Source organism: Bos javanicus, chromosome X (genome assembly GCF_032452875.1).
Source record: "Bos javanicus breed banteng chromosome X, ARS-OSU_banteng_1.0, whole genome shotgun sequence".
NCBI classification, from domain to species: Eukaryota; Metazoa; Chordata; class Mammalia; order Artiodactyla; family Bovidae; genus Bos; species Bos javanicus.
In genome coordinates, this window is record NC_083897.1 from 136,603,390 (window position 1) to 136,618,903 (window position 15,514).

The window sequence follows — 15,514 nt, forward strand, 5'->3', positions numbered from 1 at the left end:
GGCGCAAGCGCCAAGCTGCGTAGGGCTGCGGCCAGAAGCTCCGCCCACTACGCGAGGGCGGTACCGCGGAGTATCGCGAGGGCTGCTTCCGGCGTCCCTACGGAAGTTGAGGAACGCGGTTCGGTTCCGCGGCAACTGGGCGTTTCGGTTGCTGGTGTCTCGCCGCAGGTAGGGGGATGGAGCGAGTGGACGGTTGGCGCTTGGGGACTCTGGGGGATGTGTCCTATCCCGCGGGAGCCGGGTGTTGGCCCTTTCTCTTCCCTCTGTCCCTGGCCGGCTGAGCTCATCAACAGCCCAGGGGCCATTCCACACCGAGATTCAATCTGCAAACGTCCGTCTGCTTAGGCGCTTTGCTTCTTGTAATATCTTTCATTGGGTTGGGTTATTCAGCCCACCCTGGCTCTCTTCACTGCGGCACTATTGCCGTTTGGAGTCGGAAAATGCTCCATTGTGGTGCTGTCCTGCGCACTGTAAGATGCTGAGCAGCATCCTTGGTTTCCACCCAATCGATGCCAGTAGCACCTCCCTCCCAGTTCTGACAGCGTCCTGACATTGCCACCTGTCCCTGGGAGGCAAAGTCGCCCCTGGTTAAAAACCAGTGAGCTACACTTGGTGTGTGCTGTGAAGAAGATAGGTGAGCTGGGTGCCCAAGATGCTTAAATCTAATTAGAAAAGTCTCTCAAGAAGCAATGCTGAAAACATAGCCAGAGAATTGGCTAAGAACTAAGATGCATTGTGAAAGTGTTACCCGCTTAATTGTGTCCGACTTTTTGCGATCCCATAGGCTGAATTGGGAGAAGGCATTGGCACCCCACTCCAGTACTCTTGCCTGGAAAATCCCATGGACCGAGGAGCCTGGAAGGCTGCAGTCCATGGGGTCACTAAGAGTCGGACACGACTGAGCGACTTCACTTTCACTTTTCACTTTCACACAATGGAGAAGGAAATGGCAACCCACTCCAGTGTTCTTGCCTGGAGAATCCCAGGGACGGTGGAGCCTGATGGGCTGCCGTTTTTGGGGTCGCGCAGAGTCGGACATGACTGAAGCGACTTAGCAGCAGCAGCAGCAGGCTGAATGGCACCCCACTCCAGTACTCTTGCCTGGAAAATCCCATGGACGGAGGAGCTTGGTAGGCTGCAGTCCATGGTGTCGCTAGGAGTCAGACACGACTGAGCGACTTCACTTTCACTTTTCACTTTCACGCATTGGAGAAGGAAATGGCAACCCACTCCAGTGTTCTTGCCTGGAGAATACTAGGGACCGCAGAGCCTGGTGGGCTGCTGTCTATGGGGTCGCACAGAGTCGGACACGACTGAAATGACTTAGCAGCAGCAGCAGACTGTAGCCTACCAGGCTCCTGTGTCCATGGAATTCTCCAGGCAAGAATACTGGGGTGGGTTGCCACTCCCTTCTCCAGGGGATCTTCCCAATCCAGGAATCGAACCAAGGTCTCCTACATTGCAGGTGGATTCTTTACCATTGGAGTCAGAGATGCATTGTAGACCAAGTAAAGGTTTTAGAAAAAGTGGTTGGGGGTGGACATAAGTGGGCACATCTCTGAAAACTGACTTCATCAGGGCATTGTTAGGTAGTATTTGGATAGTGGACAAAAAGCAAAGGAGGAAGGGCGAAAATTCTGAAAGGAATAAAAAAATCAGGACCCTTTCAAGAGCAGTGAGGCATCTGGCCTGACTCCAGAGCCCCATGCTGTGGGTATAAGGTATCTAAGGCCTACCTACAAGGACAAAATTGGGCCAGTGTTAGCTTTGTGAGCAGCAATGAAGAGTACAGTGAATTTTCACCCCTAGCTATGAAAGGCTTAAACGATTTAATAGGCATCAAGAGTGACAGGACTTAAATAGGAGGTAGAGACCGTGTAGGTTGGGTTGGGAAATACTTGGAGAAGGAAGGATTTGGGTAGACTTTGAAAGATGGGTAAGGTAAACATATAGAATTAGAGTATTCCAGGCATGAAGAGAGAAATAAGTCTGGACTGGACACAATCAGCTGGAGAGGGAAAAAATAAGTATACCAATCCACTGTAGCTGAGGTAGAACAACGTGGTACTAGGTTTTGGATACTGGTATTTAGTTGGATGAGAAGCACTAAGGCTGTTGAGCAGAATAGTGAGCTGATGAAGAATGTTCTAAGATGTTAGTATGGAGTCATTTCACAAGGCAACCTGATAATTCTTGGTTACTAAGTTCTCAATTATATTCACCCAAATGTCTTTCCAGGTAACTTCAAAGGAGCAGCCCTAGGCTTGGCCTCTGGAACAGTCTGGAATAAATCTGTCTAGTTCAGATTTAGCAAATACTTGGCACTCACATAGGCGCTGCCCTTTCCCACACCCATAGCAGACGTGGTAACTGATCACAGCAATCTTTCCCCCAACCACCCTTAGTCTCAGAATCTTTCTCAGCACTAGTTCCTGGCTATCACTACCAGCTGATAAGAACAAGCTCATGGGGAAAAACCAGTTGGCATCCCTAGTCAAATCCCTTCCCATAGACGGCATCATCATATTTATAAAGATTGCATCTATTCCACAAAAGGTCTTACCTGCCTCCATTTTAAACATCCTCAGCTCCTTCAGTAGCTTTTGTCTTGTTCCCACGGCATTCCTTAGTCTAAATGCTTCCCTCCTCCCAACACACACAGTTCAGAGTTAATGAATTTTAAAACTGTGATTCCCAGAACTGAGTATCTTCCCCAGAGATGGTATCATGAGGACATCATCTTTTCTTAATGCAGTCTGGAATTGCATTAGCTTTTCTGGCCAGTGTATTAGATTGCTGCCTCTGACTGAGCTGGCAGTAAATGAGAAGCGGTCCCCATAGATGAGCTACTCTAACACTAGGTTTCCCTCATCCGCTTGTGCTGTTGATTTTTTCAGCCCAAGTATAGAACTTTATTTCGAATTCTTTAAATTCTGTCCTGTTCATGTCACCTATTTCTTCTAGCCGTGGAGGTCTTTTGAATCCTAACTTTAGCCTTCTAATAAATTAGGTGCCTTTAGCACGTTATCTTTGGGTGTGAGAAGTTGGCTTCATCTCAGTTACTGATGCAAACCCCTTGAGCTGCACTAGGTGAAGGTCAACCTCCAAGGCTCCCTAGTGACTCCATGCTGGCCAGTGACATGGAGCATGTGAACGTTCCAGTCAGGCCCCTCCTGTCCCTCCCTCAGCAGAGAACGTGCACACCCTGGGTCCCCAGCACTGCTCTTGCTCTGGGGGTACCCCAGGCTGTCACCCAGGCTACTGGTCTCCCATGAGTTTTTAGGTGGAGAACCACATGACTTCAGAAGGTGACTCACCATCTCCCTAGTTCCCTTCCACAACAGGGAGTGCAGGTCTGGAATGACTTGTTCTTCTAGAACAAGGGAGTAGTAACCCACTCTTTCTAAGGATACACGTTAAAGGACTTAGTTTATCGTAGAAGTTCCCAGCATAGTTAGTGTCTGACCGAAGACAGGCATTTCATACCTGTTTCTGTTGGTGTTTTAATCTCTTCAGCGGTACTCTGACTTCAAGATAAGCCTCTTTGTTTTCTGAAAGTTGGCGTAACAGTTACTAACCTCTGAAAGCCTGGCTCTTTCTATTCCTATGATTTCTCAATGTCCCTGGTCAGTAGTCACACCGTCAGAGTTGTTAACCCAAATGTTTTTTTAACATGCCCATCTTGGGGTTCATAGCCTGCCAAACTCATGTCTCCCACACTTGCTGTGTGAAAACCATTCTTTGAGAAAACTCAAATTTGACACACCTGTGTCCCGTGTTGTTTACACACCAGGTGCCTCAAATTATTGACGATTCTTCCTTGCTTTTTCCTGATAGTAGCCTGCACGTCTCTTGTTTTTCTGAATATATAGCACACGTTTCAGCTTGTGTGGGGCTTTTGCCCTTCTGACTCAAGCCTCCTGGCTTTCTGGTCCCACGTTATGGCCATTACTAGCTAGTGCCCTACTTCTCACATCTTGTACATGGTCTCTTCAAGAAGTCTGGAACTCCTTGTGTGTTGATTTCTTCACTTCTCTCTCTCTCAAAAGCAGTTCAAGACATTTTAACCACCACAGACAGCTGTTCTTGGCACAGACGGGAGTCTTGGCTCCCCTCTGTTCAGCCAACAAGTCCTGCCCTTGTATAGGAGGGTTTCTTCATCCTATTTTAACAACTGTGGCAGCTTCTCACAAGCGTGCTGTTCGTCACCTGACACTGGCTTCATCAGTCAAAGCCCTGGAGGGCCTCGGCACTAGAACTTTCAGAAGGTTCCCGTCCTTGTTGAGGCTAGTTAATCCTGCCTCCTGCCCCCCCCCCACCTCCTTCCTGCCTTCCCTTTCTTACATTCCAGCACTGTGCCTTCCCCCTGGAGGAGGAAATGGAGTGGAAATACCCACTCCAGTATTCCTGCCTGGAGAATCCCATGGACAGAGAAGCCTGGCGGGCTACAGTCCATGGGGTCGCACAGAGTCGGACACAACTGAGCACACAACGGCACGCCCTCCCCCTGCTCCCTGCAGGTCCGTCCCGCTAGTACCAAGCAGTTTCCTGTTCGAGGCTGTGTTAGGAGTATGAGACCCTAGCTAGAAAACCCAGCTGCTGTTCTCTTCCACTCTTGTCCCTGTACTGCTCTGAGTTGCTCTACCTTGATGCACTATTGGCCCCCCACCCCCCATTTCCACGGGGCTCTGAACCCTGTGACCCATGGAAAATAAGCTCACTCTGTCCTAGTCTCTTCTACCTCCCTTTTTCTTAAGCCTGCAGGTTTTTTCAGCTTTGACACGTTCTTAGTTTCCTACTGCCACCATAATGCATTACCACAAATTTACTGGCTTAAAACGACACAAACTTATCATCGTACCATTTTGTAGGGTAGAAGGCCAACGTGGGTCTCACTGGGCGTAAATCCCTTCTGGAAGCTCTCTGGAAGAATCTGTTTCGTCATCCTTTCCAGCTTCTAGGGGCCACCCACATTCCTTGGTTCATGGCTGTTTCCTCCATCTTGAAAACCAGCAAGGTTTCATCTCTGTGGCGATCCACCCACTGCCACGTTTCCCCCCCTCCCAAGAACCCCCAACTCTTTCCTGGGGTTCTATCCTCTTCCACTTTTAAAGACTGGTGATTACACTGGATCCACCTGAATAGCCAGGATCCTTGTCCTACCTGAAGATCAGCTGATGGGCAGCCTTAGTTGCATCACCTTAATGCCCTTTGCCACCTAGATTAATTTTCAGTTTCCCAAGCTTAAGATGTGGGCATCTTGGTGGGGGCCAGGGGACCTTATTCTGGCTGCCACCACACATGCAGAATTGACCCGTTCATCTTCATCCCTATTCCTTCCCTTTGTGATTTCCTTTGTAGTTTCATCACCTTGATATTCTGCTTGACTCCCTCAGCCAGACATTTGGCAACATCCTGAATTCTTCCTGCGGTTCCTCAGTTTCACCCACTGCCAAGCTCTATAACACCCCCACACCTTAAGACCTTGGAGACACTCGAAGGGCCCCTATTTCAGGTGACAGAAAGACTGCGTAGATGGAGATCATTTCCCTCCTTGCAGAAAGTCCCATCTATCAGACAGCACAGAATTCTAGATCAAGTCTGAGCTCTGCTCGGCCCCGCGTATTAAATGGCTGTAGACGTTGCTTTCCTGGGACAAGGTGGTTATGTGCTCTTGCTGCTTCCTTTTCGTCCACTGCGCCGGTCAGCTTCTCTGCATCCTCTCTTCAAGCCTGTGTGAGATCACGTGACTAGCAGCTCACGTTCTATGTAGCTGACGGGTTTGTGACCACCCCTTTCTTTCTTGCAGTTTCTTGTTTATCCTTATGCTCTTCTTAGGATATGCTTTTCTCCCCAACACGAGTTTCCACATGGGGCTGAGTGGGTTTGGGGGCCAGAGCAGAAGGGTAATCTTCCTTATACATATAGTGTCTTCTGCTGCTGCTTAACATGTATGCAGAGGAAGAAGGATCTTCCTTGAGTATTTTTTTCCCTGCTGCTTCTTAAATGTTTGTGCTGAAGAAAGCAAGCCCTTCCCTTGGCAAACTCCACCTATGAAACCTTTTCCAGCAAGAAGGAATGATGTCATTGTTTGCTCTGTGAAAATTGCAGGCTTCCACCCCCTTCCCTTCACTTGAGCTTGAGGATCATTGCCACTTCTAGTTTTGCAGAGCTTTGGTATCATCCCTGCCTTTGTCTTCAGGTTTCATGGCATGGAAGTCCCGCTGAGGCTCGATGAGCCCTGGGTTCTGACATACCTTACTGTCGACGCCTGGTTAAGCAGGTCCCCGCTCCACAGGGTGCCCTTCCTCTGCACATCTCCGTGTGCCTGTGCTCGTGTCGCTAGAGCTAGACATGAACCTGGCTTTGTCTGATTCAGAAGACCCTGTGCTAAAACAACATACACGAGTCCATTGCCTGTCTGCCCGTCCATCCATCCAGATTGTGATTGTGCTAAAAGTCACAGAATCATTGATTTCTCCCCCAGCACCCCTGTTTTCTCTTTTTATGCCTTTAGCAAACCTGTCAACCCTTGTTCCAAGAGTTCTTTATGCCTCAGAATGTCTTCCTTTGGGATTATGATTTCTTCCATCTTTTCTAGAGTACAGCACTGTTTCTTCCTCTCTTTGGAAAGATGTTTGAGGAGGCCTATCACAGGCTCCTTTCTGTGCAGAGTTACATCCTAGCACAGAGCCGTCAGGTGGGAAGAAGACAAGCGCCTCACAGTCTGATGACTACGGCAGTGCTGCACAGCGCTCTGCAGCTGTACATTGTTTCCCACTCAGCGCCCAGGCTCACTGGCCCAGTCCACAGTGAAGCCGGCTTACCCTCCATGGTCCACACTTTCCCATCAGGAGAATGTTGTTTTTATGATGTCATGTTAGAGGTCTTCTAATTTCCCTATGAAAATGTAGTAGTGGATTCTCCAGAACATATCACAAATAAATAAATTGTATCAGTCACAAGCTATGTATCTATAGGAATGGAATGATGTCATTGTTTGCTCTGTGAAAATTGCAGGCTTCCACACCTTTCCCCTCACTGGAGCTTGAGGATTATTGCCACTTCCAGATTTGCAGCACTTTGGTATCATCTTGGTATGGTATCTATCATTTGGTGTCTATCAATCTTGGCATGGAAAGCATGCCACTTTAGGGGCCACCTCCTCTACAATTTAAGTTTAAGTTAAAAATGGAGTTCTTCACTTCCGGGGTTTTTGTATTGAGTACTAAAAATACACATTATTTTCATTTAATTAGGAGCTATATTGAAGACGATGTCTGGAAGCTTCTACTTTGTCATCGTTGGTCACCATGATAATCCAGTTTTTGAAATGGAGTTTTTACCAGCTGGAAAAGCGGAATCCAAAGTGCGTATGAAACCTTAAAAAAGCCCGTAGCACTTGTGTTGCTGTAATGATACTGGTGTGATGTGACTGTGGAACTGGAAGGGGTCTGGACAGGTGAGGTCACTGCAGACCCAGCACAACTACAGGTGGCTTGCTCTGCACTCCTGCAGGTTGAGAGGAGCCAGCCGGGAGTGTCCTCTGCATTGTGTGTGCGTGCTCTAGTTCAGCACACACTTGGCACAGGCTCACAGGATGCCCTGGGTCTCCTTTCCCTGGTTGCCAGTCCCTAGATCACCCGCCAAAGACAGTGATCATACTGGGTCTGCAGGGGCAGGCACTCTAGCCCTGAAATGCCAAGAAAGCCCCTTCTGTGCCCTCAAATCACCTTTTCCAGCAGGACAGACAGGCTAGAGGTTGACATAGACCTCGACTCCCATGTCCTCCTGCCACCCCTGGGATGGCAGTTGTCATCGACTTCCCACAGCATCCACTGGCCACGTGGGGCCCTCATGCTCTCCTCCATGGTGACGGCACCCAACTTTCTTGTTGTCAAGAGTGGTTCTGAAAAAACCAGCTTGCTTCAAGAACGTGGTGCCACTCGAGTAAACAGAGCTGTAGGGTCCTGGGATGAGGAGAGATGTCCCTCCATCTCCCTGTACAAAGCCATATTCCAAGTAAATTGCTGACCATTGCGCTGTGTTTTTCTCAGCCTCCAAAAATAGGCTTTAACGTCCTTTAAGACAGAAACTGATGTTTGAAAGTAGTCATGATGTGTAATGTCCAATGTAGGACGCTTTTCAACTGTTCAGACCTTGCCACTGAAATATGATAGAAATCCAAGGTATTATTTGAGCAGGTGTTGTTGCTCCGTCATTTGCCCACATTCCCAGGAACACACTGCTCTTTGAAACCTGGATGGGAGGCATCGCTGCAGCAGTAGTTGCTTTGTGTGGTATGCAGCTACTTATAGTTTTTCTCTCATTCCACTGGCCTCGTGTAGGCAAAGCAGTGCCTATAAAAACTGTTGCATTACTTGATCTTAGTTCTTTCTCCTGCTACCACTCACCTTTGTAAACCATTCCTACAGTTTTCTCCTGATCTATCAAGTTTGCTCATAGGTGCAAAGGGAAAGACTGCCATGAGCCAGACACAAAACATATCCATTTCTCTGAGAAATAAATTAAGTTTTGTCCGTGTGCTGGGACTGAAGTATAAACATGCTTTACTTATGTGAGGGATTCCAGGGCACCTGACCACCTTCCTCCAGTCCAGGCACAGCCTCCTCAGCCAGGAAGCTCCATTCGTTTCCCAAAGCTGCAGTCATAGTACCAGACACTGGCTGCCTGAGAGGAGCAGAATCAGATTGTCTCACAGTTGGCAAGCCCAGAAGCCTTGAGATCAAGCCATCAGCAGGGCCAGCCCCGTACAAAGGTGCTAGGGAAGGCCTGTTCCAGGCCTTTCTCCCAGCTGCTGGCAGTTCGTGCCTTGTGGCAGAACTGCAGTCCCTTGCGGCTTTCTCCCTGCATGTGAGCCTGTCTCCAAATTTCCCCCTTTTTATAAATACGTTAGTCACTGGATTAGGGACCCACTTGCTGCTAGCATGACCTCATGGTAACTAATGACGTCTTCAACAACCCTCTTTCCAAATACGGCCACATTCTGAGGGTTAGGACTGCAGCCCAGGAAATGGGGGAACCTAGGGATCCTTTGAAAAATTCACTTTGAAAGTAAGCATCTCATGTGCATGAGGCTGCATTCCAGGTTGTGAATTCCCTCCACATTCAGGGCGACAGCCCCGCCTTCTTCAGTTAGGCCTTTTAGGCCCATGAGAAGGACATCTCTAGCTTGACAGGATCACCTTGCGCTGTCAGCACAGGTGACTGCACACAGCTGGTGCCGAGCCGGGTTGGCAGCCCTGGGATCTCCCTGCGCCTCAGAGTAGCCAGTGCCAGGCTGTGTCCCCTGCTCACCAAGCCCCAGCCCCGCCCCCACCCGAGGCTGGTCCCCGCGGCTTTCCTCGCCACCTCCCTGGCCTACCTTGTATTTTCCTGTCTTCCTCCTCAAAAGATGTGTACTTCTTGAAAGGAGGATCTGAGTGGAGGGGAGGGGAAGGGGAGAAAATTGAAAGCAGGATCTACTCTTTGTTTTTTAAAGGAAGTTTCCTTTTTTTTTCCCCCATGCTTAAATGCTCATGCAATCTGATAATTTCCTTCTTGCCAAATTTTTAAAAATCTTTATAGTTTCTTGAATACATTTCATAAGTAATTGGCTATTTCTATTTGAGTTTTAGATACCAGATTAGAAAATAGTGTGAAAACACTGAAGACCTTTAATAGCAGAAAGCTTCCCCCCACTCCCCATGAGCAAGCTGTGTCTAGAATTCCCTGAATGGAAGTGTTAATCTGGTGTCACTCACTGTCACCTAGGACGATCACCGCCATCTGAACCAGTTCATAGCTCACGCTGCCCTCGACCTCGTAGATGAGAACATGTGGCTGTCGAACAATATGTACTTGAAGACGGTGGACAAATTCAATGAATGGTTTGTCTCAGCATTTGTCACTGCTGGTCATATCCTTACCTGTTTAATAAAGAGCTCTAACAAAGGGTTGGGGTGACAAACCAGACCAGCATGAGATCTGGATGCCAGGTTCTGAGTCTGTGGACTGCAAAGTGTTAGGTAAAAAATGGCCATTGATGGTGCTTTTTAATTTTTTTTTAGGGGGAAAAAAACATCTTTTGTTTAACAGATAATTTTAAAGTCTAATCTCATAAAATTAAGGTTTATCTGAACCATATCAAGGGTGATTTTATTTTGTAGTTACTTTCTAACTTAAAAAAGATTATGTTCTCTTCAAGATAAAACTAATGGCACCCCACTCCAGTACTCTTGCCTGGAAAATCCCATGGATGGAGGAGCCTGGTGGGCTACAGTCCATGGGGTCGCTAAGAGTCGGACATGACTGAGTGACTTCACATTCCCTTTTCACTTTCATGCATTGGAGAAGGAAATGGCAACCCACTCCAGTGTTATTGCCTGGAGAATCCCAGGGACGGGGGAGCCTGGTGGGCTGCCGTCTATGGGATCGCACAGAGTTGGACACGACTGAAGTGACTTAGCAGCAGCAACCTAACTCTGAATCCAGTTTATGGGTTTATCTTTTCCATCGCACAATACACTGCATGTGAATCGAAGACTATTTTATCAACTGATCAACTTTTCAGTTTTCATTTCTAAAGATTATACCTTAATTATTTCACATATGAGATTTATTATGCTGCATGATGTCAGGCAAGAAGATGGAATCAAGAACTTCTTTACTGATGTCTATGATTTATACATAAAGGTATGGTATGTTCTGTACCTTGTAAAATCTGATTATAAAAGACATGCCAACTATGACAGGACACTGGCCTGTAGAGGGAACCCCCTTAGATGCCCAGTTTTCCTCCTTGCTTAGCTTCCCCCCAGCAGGACTGTTCGTCACAGCTCCCTCAGCAGGCAGGTCTCTATCAGCAGCTTAACACACATGCAGGACAACTCGTAGTCATTTTTAGATCAGTTTCATTCTTTCCCTTTTGGTGCACATAGTTGATTTTATGAGGGAACCATAACTAGAGACACAGAAGCAGTCTAAGGGAAGTTGCTTCATGATTTTATTTCAGACTGTTTCCCATCTGCTTATTAACAAGTAAGTTACAGTGCAATGAATGTAGATCACAAACCGGTAGGAAGTGATTTCATGTATTATCAAAGTCACTCAAGGAGAAAGGGGCCACTTGCATTTCTTGATACTTAATTAGGAAAACTGAAATAGTAATACGATGTGAGTGGTTAAACTGCAGTGCTAACAGTATATTAATAATTTAAATGTTCTTTATTTGCACAAGATTTTTTTGCATATCACATAGTTAACAATCAATATTCCTAGTCAGAAGTAGCAGAGAATATTTAGCCCTCTTATAAAGATGGACACCACCAATCGATTAAGGTATAAAAGTTGGTAACTCCTTTCCTCACTTGTGATTCCATCCAGTACTAATTTTCCCTCACATATATTATGGTGTACTCATTATATCATCTGAGAAACTGATCACTTGCCTTGTGTTAAAGCAGAGTATTAAAAATCTGATTGTTAAAAATTACCACACTTTTAAAAGTAGTGTGGTATTACTTTTTCCTTCAGTCAGAGGATATGGCAGATTTTTAGTGTGTTTTATGTAGCCTTCCACATGAATCAACATCTTGATAGTTGAAAGTGAGTGTAATTGTATTTCACACATAGGGTGGATCCCAGGAGTTGGTTTTGCTTACACAGGTAGTGCTTAGATATGTGCTGCCATGGGTTTTGCCACAGGTACTACCCTGGAACACCAAGACAGAAATTTCCTTAATGGGACATTAACATTTAAGAATGGAACATCTTCACTGAAACTTAAAAATGTGGTCTTTAGACTTTTGTTTTGAATGCCTTTAATTACTTAAAACTTTAAAATATCTTCCTTTTAGAGACCTATGATTTGTCAGCCTTTTTTACTTTGACAAGCTCACCTGAGTACTTTCTTCTCTCCTAGTTTGCAATGAATCCATTTTATGAACCCAATTCTCCTATTCGATCCAGTGCATTTGACAGAAAAGTTCAGTTTCTTGGGAAGAAACACCTTTTAAGCTGAATGCAAAAAAATTCAGAAGTACACAATGTCACTACAGTGGGGTATACTCAGGAATGTGTACATTGTAAGTAATGATTAAATAGCATGGTAAAGTTTTACTGGTAGTCTGTTTATCTAAGCCTAATGAAATTGCTTCTATATTTTAAAAATAGTATATTCAGTTTCTTACAGCTATGAACAGATTGATATTTGCTTGTGAAAACTTATTTATAAAGAGCTCTTTATTGGTAATCTTGAAATGTCTTTATTTTAAAAAATTGAGAATAAGCTTTTGACTTTCCTCATTCAGATAGTTGATCTTGATGAAGCACTCCAGAACCAAATATCATTAAGATTTGGTAGGCAGACTTAAAACGATAAGCTTCTGCAGTAGGGAATGAAGTTGATAGCACATACATGGGCTCATCTGTAGATCAAGAGATGTTATGAAAACACATAGGCAGTATACATAGCTCCGCCCAAGAAGCCAGAGCAGACTGTGTTGCAGTGCCAAATGCCACAGGCCTGCCCCTATCAGACTAGAAACAGTGATCCTGCTGTAATTCGAGACTCCTGAGCCCAGGTTTGTATAGTGGGAGGCCAGGACCACAGTGACAAGTTATGTTCTTGTTTCCTTTCCATCAGACAATAAACTAAGGATTAAGTGAACCTGTTGATAGATGTACTAGTAGAAGGTTGTAAGGCAGTTTTAGAATTGTAAACAAAGAAAAGCTTGTATCACATTAGCTGTACTCTAGGCTTTTCAGGCTGTATACCTGAACGGGCGGGAGTGGTCTGTTTTTTTACTATAACAGTGTGGGGTCTTAATTGTAAACCAGTAAATGTCCATTGAAAAGCAAGTAAATGTTCATTGAAAACCAGGTATTTTCTGTGCTGTGAGCACTTGAAGAATTTTGTTCCATTCTGAATGACCTGAGCAAGGAATTCTCAGTTTGGTCTTGTGTCTTTGTGTGAAGCTGCTATCACAGTTTTTTACCCTATTTATTTGATTTCCTAAATAAAGATGTTTGTCCAAGATTATGGAAGCTTAGTATCGATTTTTTTTTTTAGCTGCGCTGTACAGCTTGTGATGTCTTAGTTCCCTGACCAGGGATTGAACCCGGACCCTCAACAGTCAAAGGCACCAAGCCCTTGACCATTCAATCACCAGGGAATTCCCAATGTTGAATTTTTAGGTGCTGCTCTCCCCACCTCCTCAACCATTTTAGTCCTATCTCCCCTAATGAAAGTCTGCAAACATACATTGTAACTCATTGTACAGAATCCAGATCTCCTCAAACCCGGTGCCAGAGCTTTGGGAGCAGAAAAAGATACTCAGAAATCCAGGAGTAACTCAGCCATGCTCACTGGAGAGACCCACACATGTACTTATCGTATACAGTTTGCTCTACCCTCCCGGAGCATATAAGGCAGAGGGGAGGCAGTGCCCTAGTCAGGAGCTGAGCCATGTGGTGTTTGATGGTTCCCATCCCCGCTCATCCACAGGACAGCAGTGCCCTGCAAATAGCCTTGTCACCAGGCTCTTGACAGTGAGATGGGAATGAGAGCACAGGCCCTGTGGCAGCAGATCCCTGTGGCTAAGGATCGGCTTTCATATATGCCTGCCTCTGTCAGAGCGTGAAGGCAGATCTAGTGATGGGCATAAGAGTGGGCAGGATCTCAGAGATGGGCTGTGCTGGAAAAGCCTGCTGAAATAGGACAGCTCAAAGGATGGAACCAGGACTCATGTAAGGGGAAGATCAGGGACTGATTATTAGGAAAACGAAAGCAAAAAATGCAAAAGAGCTTGCAAAAAAGAGTAAGTGATGTCACTGAAAGTTCTGGAACACAAGATGAATTGGGGGACATCAGTAGCACCCTGGGCATTGGGCCCACCAAGCACACACAAGTCAGCGTTAAGCCTGTCATCTACACTAGCACTCCCAGTGATCCAAATAAAATGCACAAGCCCGGTTCACTCCTCTTTCACTACCTAGGATGCTTCAGTGGTGCCCACGTTCTCCACCTAAGTAGGGACCGTGGGTCTCCTCCGCCCTGCTACACCCACATCCATCCCCTCTATGGTCAGGACAGTACTTCCTGGTTGACAGTCCACAGTGGTAATTTCTCAGAATCCACGGACTACACCGAGCCTTCTTCCTACCTACTGCTTCCCTGCCCCACCACCCCAAGCTGCTGGCACTGTGAAAGCTTATACAAGGTTTCACAGAAACATGAAATGCCAGGTTTTAACATGTGGACCATCTTCGATATTTTAACTTCAGTTGGGGAGTTTTTCCCAAGGGGGAAGAAAGAGACAAAAACAGTTAAGTATTCACTAACAAATATGCACTTTGCCATCTTCCATGCAGCACACTGTAACCGCTACATCAACTGTCAAATGTACATCTGTCCACCTCCCAAGTTCAGTAGTTTGCCTTTTCCTTAACCTTGCCCTGTCTCAAAGGCTTTATATCCAAAGACAGCACAAAATCCCCCATCGGACCTGTAACCCTGGGGTCCCTGGTCCAGACAGGGACAGCATGCCCCACTTCCCTCCTGCCTGCTCCCTTGGGGCTCTGCAGCTGCTTGCACCCTTCCTGCCACTGCAGTCGCCTGCTTTGCTCCTCAACTCTCACTTTCTCCGTTTCTCATCTTTGTGCAACACCAATCCGAGTGCCTTTTACTTTCTTAAAAGAATCAGACTTTCAGCTACCTTTTGCTGCAGCACGAAGAGCTCTTCCATCAGTGAGTTGTTGCTGTGACAGCCGAAGCTCTTAGTTGGGTCTTGTTCCTCCCCTTCTTGTCCCATTTCAGTTACTGGCCTTGCTCAGGGAGCCTCTGTTCACCAGGTCTTTTAAGTTACACTGTGAAGCTAGATTACTCCCCCTTCCATCAGCCTGTCTTTACACACAAAAAAATATGGTCCTTGGATAAAAACTTTTTGCTGCCCAGCTCTAGACCTCTGAAATGCCAACTAACTGGAAAAAAGTTACTGAAAAGATGCTTCAAAGTTTGGGGAAATCACTAAGCTATTAGTTAAACCTATACAAGTATCAAAATTACATTTTGTAAATACCTACACACACACTGTATATATGGGGCTGAATTGTGTCCCTCCAAAAATTCATATTCAACAAGCCTAACCGCCAGTCCCTCAGAATGTGACTATATTTGGAGACAGGGCCTTTTAAAAGGTAATTCAAGTTAAAATAAGCTCTTTATATGTAAAATAAACAAGGTCCTACTGTATAATACAGGGAAATCCAATCTCACTAGTAGTATTCTAAGAGGAGGAAATCTGGACACAGAGAGATGGGGTTGAGGAGGTAGGGAAAGAGTTGTATGCAGAGCAAAGGTCCTCTACAAGCCATGATGAGAGGACTCAGGAAAAACTAAACCTGTCAACACCTTGATTGTGGACTTCTAGCCTCCGGAACTATAAAAGAAATCCCCATTGTTTAAACCACCCAGTCCACGTGTTATGGCAGCCCTGGCAAACACAATATTCTT

General features: G+C 46.0%; 1 protein-coding gene across 1 annotated transcript; it reads left to right on the forward strand.

Moving 5' to 3' along the window:
* The first annotated feature begins 66 nt into the window (after positions 1-66).
* TRAPPC2 (trafficking protein particle complex subunit 2) lies at positions 67-13,042 on the forward strand. Its single transcript, XM_061408163.1, has 5 exons — positions 67-168; positions 7,260-7,369; positions 9,775-9,918; positions 10,609-10,695; positions 11,924-13,042. The coding sequence occupies exons 2-5, from the start codon at positions 7,277-7,279 to the stop codon at positions 12,020-12,022; spliced, it is 423 nt and encodes a 140-aa protein (XP_061264147.1). The 5' UTR covers positions 67-168; positions 7,260-7,276; the 3' UTR covers positions 12,023-13,042.
* The last annotated feature ends 2,472 nt before the right edge of the window (positions 13,043-15,514 follow it).